At 50.3% G+C, this 20,894-nt stretch overlaps 2 protein-coding genes across 5 annotated transcripts in view; one reads left to right on the forward strand and one right to left on the reverse strand.

The window, feature by feature from the left end:
* Positions 1 to 196: 196 nt before the first annotated feature.
* Positions 197 to 5,775, forward strand: MED19 (mediator complex subunit 19). 2 transcript variants are annotated; one of them, XM_043516014.1, is made up of 5 exons: positions 197 to 431; positions 1,378 to 1,634; positions 1,854 to 1,950; positions 2,085 to 2,199; positions 5,381 to 5,775. In XM_043516014.1, the coding sequence occupies exons 1-5, from the start codon at positions 197 to 199 to the stop codon at positions 5,544 to 5,546; spliced, it is 870 nt and encodes a 289-aa protein (XP_043371949.1). In that variant the 3' UTR covers positions 5,547 to 5,775. The 2 variants fall into 2 exon arrangements, with proteins under 2 accessions (XP_043371949.1, XP_038261415.1); XM_038405487.2 differs by having other exon boundaries at positions 2,105 to 2,199.
* A 12,813-nt stretch (positions 5,776 to 18,588) lies between these two features.
* The window catches only part of ZDHHC5 (zinc finger DHHC-type palmitoyltransferase 5), a 42,075-nt gene continuing 39,769 nt past the window's right edge, over positions 18,589 to 20,894 (reverse strand). For all 3 annotated transcript variants that reach the window (XM_038406647.2, XM_043515971.1, XM_043515972.1), the window contains one exon: positions 18,589 to 20,478. In XM_038406647.2, coding sequence (XP_038262575.1) covers positions 20,313 to 20,478 — 166 coding nt within the window. In that variant the 3' untranslated portion in view covers positions 18,589 to 20,312. The remainder of the gene's footprint in view (positions 20,479 to 20,894) is intronic.

Below are 20,894 nucleotides of genomic sequence, written 5' to 3' on the forward strand. Positions count from 1 at the left end.
CGTCCTGGAGCGCAAGGGAAACAACCCGTCACGTCAGGGCTGCGTCAATGGGCCTTTTTGTCCAATCAGAGACACGCAGGGACGTTATCCTATTGGGCGGGGTGAAAAGGAAACGAACCAATCAAAGACACGTCGACGATGGACCAGCCTCCAATGAGAACGAGGCGGACGGTCCTGTCCCCGCGCAACCAGGCCAATGGGAGGAGAACGCGCGGGGCATGCTGGGATGATGGAGAATTTCTCTGCTCTCTTCGGAGGGGCCGAGCCGCCAGCTCCCGCCGCGGCTACCGCGCTGGGCTTCGGGCCGGGGAAGCCGGGGGGTCCCGGCGCCGGGCCACCCCCCGCAGCCGCCACCCCCCAGACCGCGGAGGACGCCGCCCGGAAGGCCGCGGCCGCCAGCGGCCCCTTCTACCTGATGCGGGAGCTACCAGGTACTCGGCCAATCGAGCTCCTGGGGGCGGCCGAGAAGGGGCTGGCCAATCGCATTGCTCAGACGCGTCTGATTGGCCTCTCTCGCCACCTATCAGTGGCTGGGGCTGCTTTCGCCAGCCCAATAGGCAGAACAGACGGGCCAGGGGAGGCGGGATTTGGGGGCCCGTTTGGATGGCCAGCTCCTTCTGGCAGTGGGGAATGCAGAAGCCTGCGGGGTGGGACGCGAGCGTGTATGAATGCGTGGATTGGCAGCTCTGAGAGCCAATAAGGATGGAATAAGAGGTTTGTAAAGGGTCGGGGAGGTGGAGTCTTGTAGCTAACGGGAAGGATAAAGTTTGGGGGGTAGCGCGGACCCAGTTGGGAGCAGGCTCCCCCAGCATTAGCCATTTCCTATAATCCTCTGCCCCCCGGGCCAGTGCTGGTGGTGGGGAGGGCTCAGCAGGGAGGGGGCCGAGCGGGGCATGCTGTAGTCTCACCTGCACAGACCCAAGGCCCTGGCTGCTCGTTTAGGCTCCCCCGGGTCTGGTCCGTGATCTGTGGCATGCAGCCCAGGTGCCGTTTTGTGGGGTTAAATCCCGTCTCCTCTCCGCCGTCGCCGGCCGGACACACGAGTCTCCGTCGTTCAGGCCCTGGGCTGGCCTTAGCGGTGGGTATCTCCATCTGCTGTTGAGCAGTCCGGGCTCAGTTGCACTCTGCTGTAGCCAGTGCTCCACAGACATTAACGAAGCCTCACAGCCTTGCTGGGCTACGCAAGTGCCAGCCCCAGCTTGCAGCTGAAGAGAGCTGAAGTGAATTTGCTCCAGGCCAGAGGGGAAGTCAGTGGCAGAGCTGGGAAGGGAAGCCAGGAATCCTGGCTCCCAGTCCTGTGTGCAGACTGCTCCATCACGCTGCCTTCAGCAAGGCTGGGTGTCAGTGTAAAGCGCTGCTCTCCTGATTCCTTCCCAGGCAACATGGAACTGACGGGCAGCACCAACCTGATCACACACTACAACCTGGAACACTCTTATAACAAATTCTGTGGCAAGAAGGTGAAGGAGAAGCTGAGCAACTTCCTGCCTGACCTGCCAGGGATGATCGACTTGCCAGGCTCGCATGACAACAGCAGCCTGCGCTCCCTTATTGAAAAGCCACCCATCTGCAGCAGCTCCTTCAACCCCATCACTGGCACCATGTTGACTGGCTTCCGCCTGCATGCTGGGCCGGTGAGCTTCCCCCTGAGCTGCTGGGAGTGGGAGGGCAGCTTTGGGGTGGGGGTCAGGGAAGGGGGGACTCTGAGGTTTGGGTTGGGGGAGATAAGGCAGAGAGGTCTGCTGAGAAAACAAAACACCCTTGCTGGTTAACAGGTGATATGTAGTGGGAAGAGAGATGATGATTGGAGAAACTCCACCACCCCCACCTACCCTAATCTTTGTCTCTTCCAGTTGCCAGAACAATGTCGCTTGATGCATATCCAGCCACCCAAGAAGAAAAATAAACACAAGCACAAGCAGAGCCGCACCCAGGATCCTGTTCCCCCAGGTAAAGGCTGCACTCCACAAATCCAGGAATCCCCTCTCCCAGACATAGAACAGCACCCCCCAAATCTTCACCAGGTCCCAGTAACGTCATGGCTAGGGCAACCGTCTCCCATCTTGTGACTCACTTGAATGCAGATCTGTGGCTCTCTTTGCAGAAACCCCCTCAGACTCCGACCACAAGAAGAAGAAGAAGAAAAAGGAGGAGGATCCGGAGCGGAAGAGGAAGAAGAAAGAGAAGAAGAAAAAGAAGGTATGTGGCAGGAAGGGGGAAGAACTCCTGGTTCGCTTTCCCACCAGCCTGGCTATGCTCACCTTACTGGGGAGGGACAGGACTTGGAATGTATCCAATCCTCTCTTTGTTATCCCCTGCTCTGGAGCCTCTGTTCTAACGTAAAGGCCCTGGAGAGATGAGATTTGGATGCCACTGGTGATCCATGTGGTCCCACCTAGAGCGGGCAGAAAAATAGGCTTTTGTCCTCTGAAAAAGTGTGTGTGTGTGTGTGTGTGTGAGAGAGAGAGAGAGAGAGAGAGAGAGAAAAAGACAGACCCCCTCAGAGGTGGGTGGGCACTGTGTGTGGGTGTGACCCCTCCCTGGGGAGAGTGGGGCAGGGGGGTTGGATGTTGGGGTGGGGACTGTGTGGGTGTGACCCCTCCCTGGGGGGGCAGGGGGTAGTTTTTTGGAAACTCAAGACTCAAAGATTTTTGATTTAAGAAATGCTGCTGTGGTGACTCCTGGGAATTGTAGTTCAGGTGCCTCATGCTGCCTTTTCTATAGGGCAGGCTTCTTGATTAGTCTACATCTCCCATAATAAGAAAAGGAGTACCCGTGGCACCTTAGAGACTAACAAATTTATTAGAGCATAAGCTTTCGTGAGCTACAGCTCACTTCATCGGATGCATTTGGTGGAAAAAGCAGAGGACACACACACACGGGGAGAGAGAGAGAGAGAGAGAACATGAAACAATGGTTTATCATACACACTGTAAGGAGAGTGATCACTTAAGATAAGCCATCACCAGCAGCAGGGGGGGGAAAGGAGGAAAACCTTTCATGGTGACAAGCAAGGTAGGCTAATTCCAGCAGTTAACAAGAATATCAGAGGAACAGTGGGGGGTGGGGTGGGAGGAAGAAATACCATGGGGAAATAGTTTTACTTTGTGTAATGACTCATCCATTCCCAGTCTCTATTCAAGCCTAAGTTAATTGTATCCAGTTTGCAAATTAATTCCAATTCAGCAGTCTCTCGTTGGAGTCTGTTTTTGAAGCTTTTTTGTTGAAGTATAGCCACTCTTAGGTCTGTGATCGAGTGACCAGAGAGATTGAAGTGTTCTCCAACTGGTTTTTGAATGTTATAATTCTTGACGTCTGATTTGTGTCCATTCATTCTTTTACGTAGAGACTGTCCAGTTTGGCCAATGTACATGGCAGAGGGGCATTGCTGGCACATGATGGCATATATCACATTGGTAGATGCGCAGGTGAACGAGCCTCTGATAGTGTGGCTGATGTGATTAGGCCCTATGATGGTGTCCCCTGAATAGATATGTGGACAGAGTTGGCAACGGGCTTTGTTGCAAGGATAGGTTCCTGGGTTAGTGGTTCTGTTGTGTGGTGTGTGGTTGCTGGTGAGTATTTGCTTCAGATTGGGGGGCTGTCTGTAAGCAAGGACTGGTCTGTCTCCCAAGATCTGTGAGAGTGATGAGTCGTCCTTCAGGATAGGTTGTAGATCCTTGATGATGCGTTGGAGAGGTTTTAGTTGGGGGCTGAAGGTGATGGCTAGTGGCGTTCTGTTGTTTTCTTTGTTGAGCCTGTCCTGTAGTAGGTGACTTCTGGGTACTCTTCAGGCTCTGTCAATCTGTTTCTTCACTTCAGCAGGTGGGTATTGTAGTTGTAGGAATGCATGATAGAGATCTTGTAGGTGTTTGTCTCTGTCTGAGGGGTTGGAGCAAATGCGGTTATATCGTAGCGCTTGGCTGTAGACAGTGGATCGAGTGGTATGATCTGGATGAAAGCTAGAGGCATGTAGGTAGGAATAGCGGTCAGTAGGTTTCCGATATAGGGTGGTGTTTATGTGACCGTCGCTTATTAGCACCGTAGTGTCCAGGAAGTGGATCTCTTGTGTGGACTGGTCCAGGCTGAGGTTGATGGTAGGATGGAAATTGTTGAAATCATGGTGGAATTCCTCAAGAGCTTCTTTTCCATGGGTCCAGATGATGATGTCATCAATGTAGCGCAAATAGAGTAGGGGCATTAGGGGACGAGAGCTGAGGAAGCGTTGTTCTAAGTCAGCCATAAAAATGTTGGCATACTGTGGGGCCATGCGGGTACCCATCGCAGTGCCGCGATTTGAAGCTGATTTATAACATTCAAAAACCAGTTGGAGAACACTTCAATCTCTCTGGTCACTCGATCACAGACCTAAGAGTGGCTATCCTTCAACAAAAAAGCTTCAAAAACAGACTCCAACGAGAGACTGCTGAATTGGAATTAATTTGCAAACTGGATACAATTAACTTAGGCTTGAATAGAGACTGGGAATGGATGAGTCATTACACAAAGTAAAACTATTTCCCCATGGTATTTCTCCCTCCCACCCCACCCCCCACTGTTCCTCTGATATTCTTGCATAATGACAGGTTTCAGAGTAGCAGCCGTGTTAGTCTGTATTCGCAAAAAGAAAAGGAGTACTTGTGGCACCTTAGAGACTAACAAATTTATTAGAGCATAAGCTTTCGTGAGCTACAGCTCACTTCATCGGATGCATTTGGTGGAAAAAACAGAGGAGTGATCTTAAGTGATCACTCTCCTTACAGTGTGTATGATAAACCCATTGTTTCATGTTCTCTGTGTGTGTGTATATAAATCTCTCCTCTGCTTTTTCCACCAAATGCATCCGATGAAGTGAGCTGTAGCTCACGAAAGCTTATGCTCTAATAAATTTGTTAGTCTCTAAGGTGCCACGGGTACTCCTTTTCTTTTTGCGAATACAGACTAACACGGCTGCTACTCTGAAATCTCCCATAATGCTCCACTTTCCTAATCAACGAGAGTCCCTGGCCATGGTGCACCATGGGAGATTTAGTCTGGCTAGGGAGCCTGGCCTAGAGAGAGAGGAATGGAGACACGGAGCACCTGAACTACAGCTTCCATGAGACACCAAAGCTGCATTTGCAGATTGAAATATTGGGCGTGTTTTAGTAGGAAACTGACATTTCCTGTGGAAATCACATGCTGTTGGGGGACAAGTGGGTACACATAGTGTTTTCCAGCCCCCAAAATGGGATTTCTGAGGCCAAAAATCTGACTCCAAAATTCATTCCCCCTTTGCTCTGATTGGTCCCTGGGCTGAGGACTCCTGTCTTGACTCACAACCCCCATAGCCCCACTGTGAATCCTCACAGGGGTTGGTCTGTCTATCTGTCTGACTTAGAACCGGCACAGCCCAGAGCACCCAGGCGTGGGCAGCTCCCAAGCCAGCAGCAGCAGCAGCCTCCGGTGAGGCACTGAATCTGACCGTGGCACTGGGATCACTCCAGGGAGACACCCATCATCGACTTGCTGAGCGCTGGGGCGAGCGACGCTGGAGGCGACATTAGGAACTACCCCAGAGCAGCTCGCAGGGGGGAACTGGGCTGCCCCACCGGGGGCCCCAGTGTGTACAGATATCCCAGGGCATCAGCCTGGTGGGAGCACAGACTCAGCTGGAGAGGGGGGCACTGGCTGCTGCCTTTAAGGCTTGCGCATCCCTTTTATACCAAATAATCCTCTCAGTACCAGAGGCTCTTTTTTTATTCGCGTTTTAATTAAATCTCTGCTTGGAGGAGACACCGGTGGTTCTGTGAAAGTGTCCTGCTTGCTGCCTGGGTCTGGGTAGGCCTTTGCTCCCCACTCCTGGGCCAGGGCAGCAGGGCAGAGCGGGTGCTGGCCCAGTCACCAGCAGAGTGAGCCTTGAGGAAACTGATTCCAGCAGGGACCTGGGCTGCGGGAAGCAGATAACAGGCTGGATGGGCAGAGCTTAGCCTCCTGGTTGGCTGGAGCAGAGTGGGAGGAAGGGGCTGAGTCTATTCCCTAAGGGGGCAGGTGTTTGGCTCACAATTCTCCATGATGTTAATTAGGCCCAATCCTGACAGGGCAATGGGGAGCAGACTCCTGGGTTCAGCCAGGCAGCTCTGCTGCAGGGCTCTGTCTCTATCATGGCTGCCAGGAGCTAACGGCTCAAGCCTCAGGGGGGTGAGGGACAGCCGGTTGTTTTTCTGCTGCCCAGGCCAGCTGGGATCACTGGCCTAACAGGCCAGCAGGAGCCATTACCCTCACTAAATAAGCCCCACGGTGCTGCAGTGCCCAGGGCAGGAGGATGCTGTTCCTACACGGGCAGCTGGGCATTCACTACCTTCAGCAGCAGAGTCAGTTCGAGTCCATGCGTGTCCCCTAGGAACCCTCCTGCCCCAGCCAGGGTCTGAGCTGCCTCCCTTCCTGTTAAGGGGGCAACGTGGCTGGTGCCTTAACCAGTGGTTCTAGTTCCCTTCCTCCTCCTGTGGGGAACTGCTTCAGCGTGGAGGCCTGGCAGCTCTAGGCTGCTCCTCAGAGCTTGACTCCCAGTGGTTCTCAGGGGGCCACGTGTTTTACATCACGGGGAGGTGGAATCCCCTGCACTAGCCTGAAGCAGAACAAGCTCACAGCACCCTCTGCATGGAGCATCTTGCATGGACCAGGGGAGCTCTCCTAGGGTGGGGATCCCCTGTCCCAGCAGGTTTTGGCCCCCTCTCTCTGGACTGGGCTTCCTCGCTGCTCCTCAAAGCTGCCTGTGCCCCTCTTCTGTGCCAGCTGCAGGGCAGGGGGAGGTGTCACCACTGCTGCTCCTGGGTTTTTGTTGTGGGAGGGAGAATGTGCCTTCTGCCCTGTAGGTGTGAGCCAAGCACAGTCCATCTCCATGAAGCAGCAGCTGCTGCCTTCCTACAGGAACCATGTGCCTTGCCATACATGGGGCATTCAAGCAGGAGGAGCTTTAACCCTTCGTGGTGGTCCTCTCCTGCAGTGGTGGCTCCACCCACCCTGTCCCCGCACAGCCTGCAGGGTTAAGCTGGACGCCTGCTGGGGCAGTGCATGCACACCTGCCTCCTAGTGGTGGTGATGACAGACTGGGGCCAGCTGTGAGCCATTCCCACCAGGAGGCAATGTGGGTCAGGTGCTGCAACCTCAGAAGGCAGCAGTGGCCAGAAATCTACCCCAGCTCAGCCTCTCCCCAGCACTTGTGGGGGGGCGTCTTCGCCTCTTCCCTGGTCATCCACTCCCTTGAAGCAGATGCTGTCTGTGTTCACCAGGCCTCCTGCAAAATACCACTGTGCAGCCTGGATCCAATTCCTTCACGCAGACCCAAGCCTCCCCGCTCCAGGGCCTGGCTGAACTGACTGCTGCTGTCTTGGAGGAGGCTCAAGCCTTTGCCATCCCACCCTACTGCAGGATCTAGGAGATGGCAGATGGCTTCCCCGGCAGGAGAGGGTAGCTGGGGAATTTTGCCCCAGCAGCAGGGCCTGTGTGGGGGAAGGGCCTAGGTAACTGCATAGATGGGAGAGCCCAAAGAGACAGCAAGCTCCGGTTACTGTACAGGAAGCAGAAGGATGGGCAGTGCCCTGGAGCAATGTAACAACTCTTCCCTCATGAGACCTGTAAGGCCAATGCAGCCCTGGCCTTCTGCCCCCAAGTATTAAAGTGCTTGCTTGGGAAAGTGAGACATAATGATAATGTGGCCAAAGTCACGCAGGCCAGCTGTGGAATAGGCCAGCATAGAACCCAGGAGTCCTGACTCCCACTCCCTGATATAGCTACCGACCCATAGGGTCACCCTTACCTTGCCCCAACCCCATTCAGGCAGGGAGCAGAGCTGCTCAGGTGATTCCAGCCTCCTACCACAAGGTGGAACAAGCTTAGGGGTGGGGCACAGCTGGGTTCCTCTCCTGCTTTTACAGGGAAAGAGGGGGTACAGCCTGGGGCCCAGGTGCAAAGGGGCCAGTTGCTGCCCACTGCTGTGTCTGTCCCTGCCCCATCCCCTCCAGTAGGGCATCCCTTCTATCCTGCTGAGGCTAGACATTGTCTCTGCCTATTCTTGCCCCCTTCCCCAGCACCCACTGAGGTACCCCATTTCCTTCCCTAGGTTCCAGCCCCCTTCTTTTCTCTCCCCCTACAGCCCTAGTTCCAGGAAGCTGTTCCCAGCGATTACTGTACCTTCATGGCTGAAATATCCATGGGCACAGGCAAGCTATGCTGTGGTTACAGACAGACCAATAAACATACCCAGCTGGCCCCCACCCACAAGGACAGTCAGGGCAGGGTTAATGAGCTGGTTGGAGCACGGGCCAATCTTGAAGCTCTCCCTGTAGCAGCCATGACATCCTGCAGTCTCACGCACTGGATCGGGGCCCTCTCGCTACAGATACTGTGCCTGACCCTCACTGGATCCTGGCTCCCTCCCCCACCAAGCATGGCAGCAGCTTTGCGGAGAACCAGCTCTGGAGCCAGCTTGCACCATTCCCCTGCAGTCCCCCCAGATAGAGTTGGGAATTGACTGCCTTTCCCTGCCCCAGGAGGCCCTCTAGCACTTACCTGTCTCTGCTCCTTAGGGCTGGCTTACCCACCTGTCATTCCTGTTCTGCCAAGGGGGAGGGGTGCACTTTCATAGCAACCAGCCCCCCTGACCCATTTCTGACCCAGCTTCAGCCACCAGGCATGCACACGGATGGGGGGGGCGGGGGAGAGATGCAGGTGGAGCCCAGTTCTGCCACATCACACTCTGCCTGTAGACCTGGGCTAGGGTTGTCTCCCCTTCTGCCAAGGGGTATTGGGAGAGTTAATTAAAGGGTGATTATAGGTGCAGTAACCAGGTTTCCTTTGCTCTGGCAGTAATGCCCACCCCAATAATTATTGTGTTATGTTTCTCTCTTGCTTAGCTTGGCCATGGCTGCTTTGCTTTCCCTCACTCGTTGCCAGTTTCATTCTCTGATTCCTGACAGCACATGGTAGGCATAGTTAGGTTGCAACAATTGCTGGGAAAGGCTTGTTTGCTTTAGTGAATCGCAGAAAGGTTTCCTTTACTTGGTTACACTCAAACGTTTGGGGAATGATTTGATCCTGACGCACAGGTTTCCAGACCGCCTGGAAGTTCTAACACGCTTGTAAGGTGACAGCCAAAAACCCTGAACCACCCCCACACTAAGGAGCAGGTCGGAAAGTACAAGGGTGGTTCTAGTCAGTTCCTACTGCAAACAGTGAATGAATGAGGACGTTGTTCTCTGGTGTCAAGCCTGCCAGCTTTTCACAGCAGAAATGAGGGTGTGAGCCATAGTGATCAAAAGGGGGGCACAGATCTGAGTCTAGGAACACTTATATGTTTACTGCAAACAGGGACTCCTACCAGCGAGCAGCAATTCACAGGGAATAAAGTCAATGTTCGGGAGAGGGTAAACAAAGGGTGGATGAAGTGTTTTCTGCTCGTCTTATCTTCCGCTTGTATCTCAATCCCTTATTCCCGTTTGGGATCTTGCTTCAACCTCATTTTCATAGGGGTTGCTCCTTTCTAAACAGTTGCCATCAAAGTGCAGTGGTTTCTCCCAGCCACAGTTTGAGCCTCTGTCTTGGTCTCAGATGCCACCCGCATACAGAAGTTACCCACCTAAGGTGAGTCCACTCATAGTATGGAAAGATCCTCCCACATGGGCCTGTACAAACACTGGCCCTTCTAAAAGGTTTAGCGTAGACAGCGCCACATCACAAGTGAGGGGCCCTTTGCTATTAATTTGTGGAGAAGGACCTCACAGAGATGGGAACAACACTGCAGGACAATCCACAGAGGTGAAGTGGTCACTACTGCAAGAAGGAATGTTGGAGGAGGCCAGCATAGCAGTATCTCCATGGAGTCCAGTGGAGGGGAGGAAGGTCCCTCTGAGCCAAGGACAGTGACACCGAAGAAAACCTACCTCATTAGACATTTGAGTTGTGAAGTATCAAGAAGCTCAGGCTGAGCTTTCGGACACTTTGCATGGGCTGCATCCATATCCCCATCACACTGGGCTCTTCAATAAGCACCTTACAACTCAGATGACAAGTAGCTGGGCAATCAGGGCTGGCTGGCTACAGTATGGAAAGTTGAAATAGTAGCCAGACATCACAGCAGGGATTTTACAGTTGACTTCACTAAGGGCAGCCCTGTTAGCCCTCACAGCCAAAAGGCAACCCAATCACCTGGGAGGGATGCGTTACAGCTGCTGCACACCAGGTCACAAGCTTTATTCCCCACCTTTGACCATTTCTGAGCAGCCAAGAGGTTTTGATGCACATTGACCCTAAGCCAAGCCCCAGCTCCAAGCCTGAGAACAAGACTGGCTGTTGCTAAACATCCTAAATAGAATAGTGCACAAGCAGAGCATTGGAAATTGGTTCATAGACTAAGAAGAAAACTCTGTACTCCTCTGGGAAAAACTCTGCTAGGACTGCGCTAGCAACATGAGTCCAGTCACAGTACAGCCAGGACTGATGGCCTCATACAGGTAACTTATGTGAGGACCAGTCCCCCACAGATAGTGAGCCAGGGTCAGAATGCACAGAAGAGTCCACCTGATGGAATGGGCCCTGGTCGTCTCTTAACGTGAGTGCACCCAGTCTTGTCCTGATCCATGTGGAGACATGAAGACCCTGGAATCCGTCTCTCTCCAAAGGTTTGTCAAGACCCTACCATAGGAGATATACATGATAGTCCTTTCCCAGAGGATAAGACAGACCTCCATCAGCAGAGGGCTGCAGAAAGAGAAGCTATGTTCAGAGGCATGGCAGCCAGAGTCCTCTTGGGGTGATCCACAAAAAGTGATCTGCTTGACATAGATGCCACACCTGGGGGGTATCACCACTGGGCTGGACTTGGCTGGGTTCATGTTCTTCCTTCTCCCTCAGGTTGAAACTTAGGACCTATTGGGTGAGCCAGGTTCCACTGCCCCACCTCCATAGCTTCTCATCACTGAAGAGAACCTATCTCTCACTGGTTGTCTATGTGAAACTGTGACCCGACTGAATCAGAGCCATCTTCTAGAACACCTATGCCCAAAGCACAGACAGGAGCCACCTCTTCTCCAGGATGTTTGGATTCCTGCAGAGATCCTGCACCCCAAGAGTAGGCTCCTAATTCCCAGGGCTGGTGCATCTGTGGTCACTACAGTTTGGACTGGTGGAATTTAGGCAGTAATTCCATATCTCAAGTGCTCCCAAGTCAGTGCATGTCCAAGGGACTGTTAGAGGTATGGGGAGCTGTGTGGTCTGGAGCCTTTGAGGACAGCCTCTTGTACAGATATGCCATAGCTCCCATAAAAAGTTACAGCCATGGGCTGCAACCTTCCTGGGGTAGCCTCTGCTGCTAATTCTGCCATGCCTACAACACCCCAGAGTGTTAGAGGCTTTTGAAACTGACCCTTGGCGAGCAGCTATGTATTCCAGCTGTCCCACAGGGATGAGGCTTTGGGTAATAGAAGGGGAATTGTCATGACTCAGCAGCCCACTGGTAGAACAGAATTTTTAAACCCTTCCAAAGTGCTGTTAGTCTGATGGAGAAACCACCTTTCCATGCAGACAGCTACTACCTAGCTCTCTCTAGGTGCTTAGATGGCTCCCATTACTGCCGTATCTGAGGGCCTCACAAACAATGACCCCTGTGGAGGCAGGGGAGTGCTATTCCTCTTTTACCGATAGGGACCTGAAGCCCAGGGACGGTAAGGTCCAAGCAACTTGTCCAATGGCATAGGAAGTCTATGAGCGTTGGAACTGTACCCAGCTCTCCTGAGGCTCAGTCCAGCCCACGTCCTCCTTACACAAATCTGTACACTAACACTCTTTGAAACACGAGTTCGGAAAATGTGTTTGTCCTAAAAATGTCCGGATTTGCTTGGAATGCACAGGAGACGGTTTCTGCCAAGTCTGAGGTTAATTCAAACAGGTTATTACAAAAATTACCCTGATTTCAGACTTTTGCTGTAACATTTCTGTGTCCCGCTGTAGCTCAAAAGTGACTTCACCACTCTTCAAACTGACCATCTTGTCACTATACTTTGAAACTTGTGACTCAGCTGCATTTGAAGGAAATAAGTTAACGCTATTCATTTTTGTTGGAGAGACTCTTGGACCCAGTTTTACTCCCACTAATTTCAATGTCATTTTTTGGTCACTAACTTCAGTGGAAGTAGAATCATTCATTGTATGAGAGATCATCAGCTGGCTGAAGTTTAGAAAGAAAATAAGGGTCCCGCTATAGCCAATGGCTAGCAGATCTTCCTCTCGCTCAATAGGACATGACAGCATTTGCGATGCTGCAGCACCAGAGTTCTAGGCAGAGTTCTCTACAGAGGGAGGTGGTTTCTTATGGAAAGATGACTGGTAAGGTGCCATGGATGCCAGTCCATTTATAAAGCTGCTCTTGTAATTCCAAACACAAATAGCCTCATGCTTTCAAATTTTTAGTACCAAGTCTAACAAGCAAATGCCCTGCATACTTGATCAATTAAATGGTTTTCAGAGAAAACAATTCCAAAATGGCTCCCTCTTCATTTGAGATTTTAGCAGTACTGCATGTTCACATCCCTCTTTCAGACCAACAGAGAGTCACATTACACCACACAATTTGAATCAGGTGGACTGATGCGGGCTTATGAAAGAGAAAAGTTTTCAAGGGCAGAATAGTCAAGAGTTTAAGAAACTGCCACCTATTTGAAAACTCAGACACAATTCTGTCAATGAAAGCAGGGAGAAAACCAAGTGAGAGAATATTCTTAGGAGCCTCCAACCCAGGCTGAGATACTTGCCTCCTACATTCCCTGTTGGCCGAAGGGGAATGTGCACGAGTCCACTTTCTAGATGGGGTAAACAGAATATAAATGACTTAAAAGATCACTGAGGAGGTTTGTGGTAGAGCCCTGATCTTTGCTGTTGGACCCAAGACTTATCCACTCAACCCATAGAAACTCTCTCAATATTATCTTATGCAATGTTGTTGTAGCTGTGTTGGACCCAGGATATCAGAGACATGTTGGGTGAAGTAATATCTTGGATTGGACCAGCTTCTGCTGGTGAGAAAGAGCTTTCAAGCTTACAAAAAATTGAAGAAGAGCTCGGTGGACCTCAAACGCTTGTTTCACACAGAAATTGGGCCAATAAAAGACAGCACCGCATCCACAATCTTGTCGTCTTTATATTACAGGAGGCTCCAACCAAGATCAGGGCCCCAAAGTACTAGGAATGCTAATCCTTTGATCTACAGATGCAAAATGAAGGTTACTTGGAACTGGAGCTCTTTTCGATGACTCTGCATATCCACACTTATGGATACTGACCTGCCTGGTGGCGCTTTATGGTAGAACCTTCTCCAAGCCGTGCCTGCTAGAGTGCATGTGCACCACCTCCTACTCCTCTCCTCAATGTCTCTGAACATTCCAAGGGCGCCTCAGTTCCTTTCACTGCCAACCCAGAAGACCAGGATAGGTCTCTGAGAAAGAGGGGAAGGTGCACAGATATTACAGGCAGTTCAGGAACTTGTGCTAACTCAAACATCGTACAATTCATCGCTTACACCATCTGGAAACAGACTGAGCAGACAAGCTATGACCCATATGAATCTTAGCATAAGAAGCAGTCTGGATGACATCCTTAAACTCTTAGTTCTATCTAAATAGTAAGCAACAGTGGTCTTACAACCTAACAGGTTGTCTTACAACGCAGGCTCTACTTTACTAGCATGAAGGTTGGGAAAGAAAACTGGCAAATTAGTTATCTGACTGATGTGAAATTCAAACACTACTTTTAGTAAAAAACCTAGGATCAGGTCTAAGAACCACTTTGTCTCTGTGAAGACTAGTAAATGGCAGGTCAGCCACTAAAGCATGTAGTTCATTCACTCTTCTGGCTGATGTAACAGTGATTAAGCCCTCCTTTAACCAATAAATAAAATAATGAACATTCTAATTTGGGTTCAAAGGGGTGACCTTATATAGATAATACCAAATTAAGGACTCAAGATGGGACAAGATCCCTTGAAGCAGGACATATGTTAGACATCCCCTTCATAAACCTTTTGACGGAATCATGTACAAACAACAATCTACCCTCAATCAAATCACCGTAAGCTGAAATAGCAGCCAAGTGAACTGTTAAAAGAAGGATTAGACAATCCTTCAGACTTGACACACATTAAATACTCCAGAACACAGGGTATAGAAGCTGGAGAATCAGATTTTCTCTCCATCCAAGCGACAAATCTAGTCAGTTACATTGGTAACATAGTCTTGTTGATAAAAATGAGTAGTACATTCTGTACCAAGGACGAACATGACTGCTCACAACTAGGCAAAGTCCGATGGCCTAAGCAGTTAGATGAAGAGACTATGGGTCTAGATGGAGAATCCTGCCTCGTTGCTGTGACAAAATATCCAAAGACAGTGGAAGACGCATGTACCATCCGTCTGACAGCTGACGCAGATCTTGTGTACCACTGCTGTCTTGGCCAAGCTGGAGCAATCCAAATCATGCTTGCCCTGTCCTGCCAAATCTCCTTCCCCTTTTTCTGAATGGTGGGGACGAAGCCCCCTTTTGCCAATGTAGAAGGAAGGCATCTGAAAAGGACTGACAGTTCCTCCCAGCTTTTGAACAGAAGATGGGGCATTTTTCATCACAAAAAAGGTGTGCCTTGAATTGACCCTAAAAGGAAAAGATATCTTGAACTACTCAATCCTTCAGGGACCACTCTAAGGTTACTTGGAACTGGAGCTCTTGGAATTTGAGAATTGTCCCTGCTGAGTTGATCTGCTGGCAGGTTGCTTTCCCCTGCTAAATACAGGACCACTAGATAGATCTCATGCAGAATACACCAATCAGCACATAACTGGAACAAGCGAGCTCCCCCTGGTTTGTTCAGATAATACACAGCAGTCGTATCGTCTGTCGATACTTGCACCATGCTCCATTGTATATGAGGAATGATCTGAGCACCAAACGGATGGCTCTTAATTCTAACACACTAATGTGTAATTTGTAAATTGACACACATGGGGTCCCCATACCGTGTTGGATGCGTCCCATGTTATCACTGATGGGGAAGGGGGATGAACGGCACACCTGGAAGAACATTTGTTTGTCCACCACCTCAGTGAATCCAGAATGTCCTGAGGCATGATGACAAACATGTGAAGACTCTCTCAACTGGATGTATAAACTCACAACATCCAATAATATATTGACCACATTCTGATATGAGCAAAAAGGGTATACAAACTCAGGGACTTGAGGGTCGCTCTGGATTCTTTGAGCCCATGGAGCTTAGCATCAGTCTGCTCTGAAAAGAGCAAAGCTCCCTCACAGGGGAGGGTTTGCTGGACCTCATGCCGGAGACTACTACTATGATGGCTATGGACCTGACCATTGAATCCGCCTCATCCAGGGCAGCGTGCAATGAAGCCCTGGCTATCTACTTCCCTTCTTCCACCACTGACAACTTCTGCCTGGACTCTTGGGGAAGCGACTCCTTGAGCTTCAACATGGAGTGCAGCCCCCTGGTAAACTTTTTTACTGAAAAGCTCCAGCTTCTTGGGAGTCCTTTTCCTGAGTCACCACCCCCTGCAGACCTTGCTCTCCCTTTCGTTGGCTGCAGACACCACTCAGTATCTGGGAAGAAGGAGGAGATGAGTATAGAGGAATTCATAAACCTGGGCAGGCACAGGAGAACATAACAGCAGCCATATTGGGTCAGACCAAAGGTCCATCCAGCCCAGTATCCTGTCTGCAGTCAGCAGCCAAGGCCAGGTACCCCAGAGGGAATGAAGAGAACAGGTAAAATCATCAAGTGATCCACCACAGTCAACCTATGGAACTCCTCCTTGCCAGAGGATGTTGTGAAGACCAAGACTATAACAGGATTCAAAGAAGAACTAGATAAATTCATGGAGGATAGGTCCATCAATGGCCATTAGCCAGGATGGGCAGAGATGGTGTCCCTAGCCTCTTTTTGCCAGAAGCTGGGAATGGACGATGGGCTTCTGGTAAACAGAGGCTAGGGACACCATCTCTGCCCATCCTGGCTAATAGCCATTGATGGACCTATCCTCCATGAATTTATCTAGTTCTTCTTTGAATCCTGTTACAGTCTTGGCCTCCACAACATCCTCTGGCAAGGAGGAGTTCCATAGGTTGACTGTGCGTTGTGTGAAAAAATACGTTTTAAACCTGCTGCCTATTAATTTCATTTGGTGACCCCCTAGTTCTTGTGTTATGAGTAAATAATACTTCCTTATTTACTTTCTCCACACCAGTCATGATTTTATAGACCTCAGTCATATCCCCCCTAGCAGTCTCTTTTCCAAACAGAAAAGTCCCAGTTTTATTACTCTCTCCACATAAGACAGCTGTTCCAGACCCCAATCAAGTACTTCCTCTCAGCTCTTCTTGAGGTGGGGGTTAAAGGAAGTTGGGATTTGCCACAGGGCTTTCACTGGGTCCATAATGGTCTCATTGAGGGGCAGGGCTACTTTTGACAACCGTGCTGTGGCCAGAATGTCAATCAGGCTATGGGAGGATTCTTTCACTACCTCCGCCTGCAAGCCCAAGTTCGAGGTCACCCTCTTCAGTAGCTCCTGGTGGGCCTTATAGTCATCTTGGGGAGGTGACATTCCTGGCCCGACACAGCCTCATCCAGAGAGGAAGCTTGCAGCAACTGAGGGTATTCCTCTCCTTCTGCAGCAACGAGATCCCACAGAACTGGCTTCTGAAGCTCGGCACTGGCCTCGGTACCAGAGGCTGGATTGGGTACAGCCTGACGGGATGGATGCGTCCTTTCCTCGGAGAGACGCTCGCCACAGCAAGGGGAACAGTCCCAGCAACAGTCATGGACGGTAAGAAGGAACTGAGAGGACAAGGGGTTGGTTATGCCCTTCATACCAGCACTAAGAGCACATGGCACCACAGGGTACCAGAGCCACCCTGACAGATATCACCGAGGGAAATATTTCCGGTGACCGTGCTCGGGGCACGCACTTCCCTACATTGGAATAGACATGTAATCACTAGAAGAAGCAACCAGTATATATTTCTCACATCTCTTAAAAGAAAATGTTTTGATACCAAAATCAAGATAAGGCATGTGCATTACCCAAAAAGCAAGCCAGGGCTCATTCGAGTTAAGGCTGTTACTGGTTTGGGATGAAATATCCATTTTTTATATATACATGCTTGACCAACATTTTCAGAAATGTCTAGAGATTTTGGGGAGCCCCAATGGAGACATCTTAATGGGGCCTGATTTTTGGAGGGTGGATGCTCATCATTTTCTGAAATTTAGGCCCTTTTAAAAGGTGCCTCTAGCTGGTCTCCTTGAAAACCATGGCTGATTAGGACACATTTGTATATTTGCATCACTTGCTGTAGCAACTTGACAGTGGCTTTTGAAACCATGTGTGTGGACCTGAATACATGCAGTGCTGACACTGGCCCACAAAGACCACATCTTATATTGACAGTGCTGGTCCCCCACCAGGAATGGGAGATCCATCGCTAGAACCCATTTTACCACAAGGTCCGCAACTAGCAACCTTCCTTTAACAGATCGGTACCAGGCACTGGTTTGAACTTATCTAGCATTTGAGATCTCAGAGATCCAGGATGAGCCAAGGCCCTGAAACTTTACAGTTTCAGGAGTTATTTGGATACGCTCCCTACGATGGTAGCTCAGGCTCAATGGCTTTATTTGTCAGGTGTGGATTTCCAGCAGTAGTTCTTCCTGATACAGTTAAACCCAACAGCTCAACTGAGGAATGCCATTTGGGGACTCTGTGGAAATGATCAGGGACCCACAGGTTTGAGATTAGGGAGGGAGAAGGCCTTTAATCTTCATCGGATAGGCAGAGGTTTCCAGATACTATCAAAGAACCTGGCTATTCATGCAGGAACTTTTTGCTATCTTGAAGTGTTTTGCTGATTGGATAGAGCCTAGCATGTGCCTATGCCTGGTTACATAGTGGGCCTGCTGGGTGTGCTGGGCATGCTTGAAGCTCTAGTTGCTGCTTAGGCAGGTTTCATATCCAGAAAACTTTCCTTTACCCTTTGATGGAATAGATCAAGTGGGGAGGGCTGGGTGGCGCCCTTATTTTCCATCTCTTTCATTACCATCAGCCTCCATCTTCCCCAAAGTGCAAGCTCTGCCTCTTTCACAGCCAGGCCCTTGCCCACTTGAGGTTATGTAGATGCCCTACTTGCAAGCTCTCACAGACTCATCCATAGTTGCCCTTCACGGATAGTTTCCAAAGTCAATTTGTCTTCCCGCTCCTCACACACCACCAGGTAACAAGGAACTGACCACTGCTAGCAGTTATGCTTCATTAGCAAGCAGGCCTTCCCCTTTGCTACCACAGCTCAGAACAGAGTGAGGACCCACTCATGTACCTTCTGGTGACCTCTCTTGGCAACTCAGCCCTCAGGTTAATTCTTTGATTTTCTGCTCTTCAAGACAGGGGCGATTTTGCTGCAAATCTTTCTTTTGGATGGAATAATAGGAAAGGAAGATACCAAAGGAGACAACACCTCCCCCTAGGAAAATGAAACAAAAACCACACAAGCCTGGAGGGGTGGCTTATTAGATTTTTTTTAATTCCTCGTTTTAAAATGGCTAATCATAATAAAAAATAAAAGTGTGGCTCTGTGGAGGCCACAAGAGAGATATTGCCATAGAGAAAGAGTCAAGTAGTGCCCGGAGATTAGGTTGGATTTCTGCTTGGTTTGCTTTAGATTTTCATGGGGTTTTGGTGTGGATGTCTAAAAATTTTTTGGCATATGACATGAAAATATTGCTTTGGGGTTTGGTTTGGTTTCCTCTTTTTTTTATTCTTCCCCGCTTTGGAAATAAAAACAATCGTGTGACAGTGAGAAACCATAACGGAATCAAAAATAAGAAATGTAAAAACATCAGAGAGAAGAACGGCTAAAATTGTCTGTGGGCGAGGGATTAGATACAGCTCAAATCTCTATACAGGGGAACACAGACCTCAAGCCCCCCAGTGCTCTTCTGAGCCCCAATGATATGTCTCTAGCGCTGTGCAAGCTCATCTGTTTGTTGTGGAAGGGGTAGCGTCAGGAAACAGAAGAAACCCACCAGTCCATTCTCCCCACTTTGCTGGGAGTCAGTTTCATGACACATCCCATCCCATCTGAATACTGGAGGCTGTAAAAATGGGAAACTGAGTCCTTAATTAAACCCACCCATACAAGGGAGACATGGATTTGCCCACCCCATTCAGCTAAAGGGGAGGTCACGCCTAATCACTGCACGATGGGGGTGGAAGGGCTGCCTTCCAGCTTTCCCCACTTGCTTTGCTTCCCCAGGATAGGAAGTCTGCCCAGGAACCAGAGAAGCCAGAGAGGGGGAGATGAGACACAAAAGGCAGCCCAGGCCCAGGACCCTAGCATAGCTGCTAGAGGAAGGACAGGCCCCAGAAGCACTGAGCAATGATCAAGCCTGGGATCACATGAGCAAGGACCTGGTATTTGTCCCTAAATATAAAACACTTTCCCATCCCTCCCACACTGGCAATTCCACAGGTGCCTCCTTTCGAATTAACCAGGCACCAGTGGTAGAAACCCCCCGTCCCCCACCCCTCTGGACATATATACTCTATACACACACGCACACATCCCCATGTTGTCCTTCCTGGGGCTGGGTGTCCTAAGGGGGCCCTTGTGGGGTGGGCCTGGGCCCTTGTGGGGTGATTCTTCCCTCTCTCTGGTAGATATATAATTTCTTTTATATTTATATTTATATATAGATATTTATATATACACACACCTGGTAACTCAGAAGAGGGGAAAAAATAGAATCCGTAACAATCATAAAAAAAATTATCCTTGTTTTAAAAACGATCCGTTCCTACCGCACGAGGCGAGTGATTGCACAAGGTCCACGAGTGTCTGGCCCATTGGTGGTGGCGCAACTGCAGGTTGCGCCTCCCCCCACCAGCTGGGGGTGCTGCCGGGATAGTCCTCCCCCCTTTCTTTTGACAGCGTGTGCTACATTTGCAGTCTCTCAGCTGGTTGGGAGGAGGAGAGGGACCCAGGCTGCGTTGCAGCTGTGATGATTTAGGGGGTGCCCAAGCCTTCACCCCAAATCCCAGGGGTCATATTTAAAAAGATCACTGTCCTCTCAGCTATTTCCCCCTGCAGTTGGAGGATTCTAAAAAATGTCCATGCATGTGAGAGAGCAGGGGAGCCTTGCTCCTGAGTATGCCCCCTGCCCACCAGGCCCAGGCGTTTTGGTATCAGCCAGGGCGTAGGCGACAATGGGGAGAGAGCTTCGCCCCTCATACAGAGATCTCATAAGTGGTCCCGCCCACTCCAGAGACCTTCTTGACTCCTCCTCGAGTTGGGCTGCTGAGAGGTGGCTGGCCAGGAGAGGGGGAGGCCGGGCCCAGACTCTTGGGCTGCCCATTGGCCTTGCTGTAGGCGGTTCTCATCTGCACCTCGTCTCTGGGGAAGGAAGGACACAAGGGCGTCAGGAAGTGAACACACACCACAGGATTGGGATCGGTGGAACTTTCAACCACACAGCACAGCACGCTCAATGGCAGGGGGATGGAGAGGGGATCCACATATACAGATTGGGAAAAAAAAGGAGGATTCGAGGTGTGTCCAACACCCAAGGACAGAGTATGGGAAGGGGAGAGTGGGTATGTACTAGGGAAGGGGCAAGGAGCCAGGAAGGTGGACAGAGCCCAGCCCACCCTTCTGGGAGAGAGATTCCCCACTGCACTAAGATGAAAGATACTGGAAGTATCGCATACTGGGAGGAAGCCCTGAATTCCCCCAGGAAAGAGGGCTAGAATCCACATTGCCCCCCCAATCAAAGGATAGGAGATACCCACATAGCCTCTCCCCAGGGAGGG

Source organism: Dermochelys coriacea, chromosome 6 (assembly GCF_009764565.3).
Source record: "Dermochelys coriacea isolate rDerCor1 chromosome 6, rDerCor1.pri.v4, whole genome shotgun sequence".
NCBI classification, from domain to species: domain Eukaryota; kingdom Metazoa; phylum Chordata; order Testudines; family Dermochelyidae; genus Dermochelys; species Dermochelys coriacea.

Coding starts and splice junctions, on each gene's coding strand:
- MED19 (XM_043516014.1), top strand. CDS start 197: ATGGGAGGAGAACGCGCGGGGCATGCTGGGATGATGGAGAATTTCTCT. Junction 1,635..1,853: donor TCCGCCTGCATGCTGGGCCG/GTGAGCTTCCCC, acceptor TGTCTCTTCCAG/TTGCCAGAACAATGTCGCTT. Junction 2,200..5,380: donor AAGAGAAGAAGAAAAAGAAG/GTATGTGGCAGG, acceptor TGTCTGACTTAG/AACCGGCACAGCCCAGAGCA.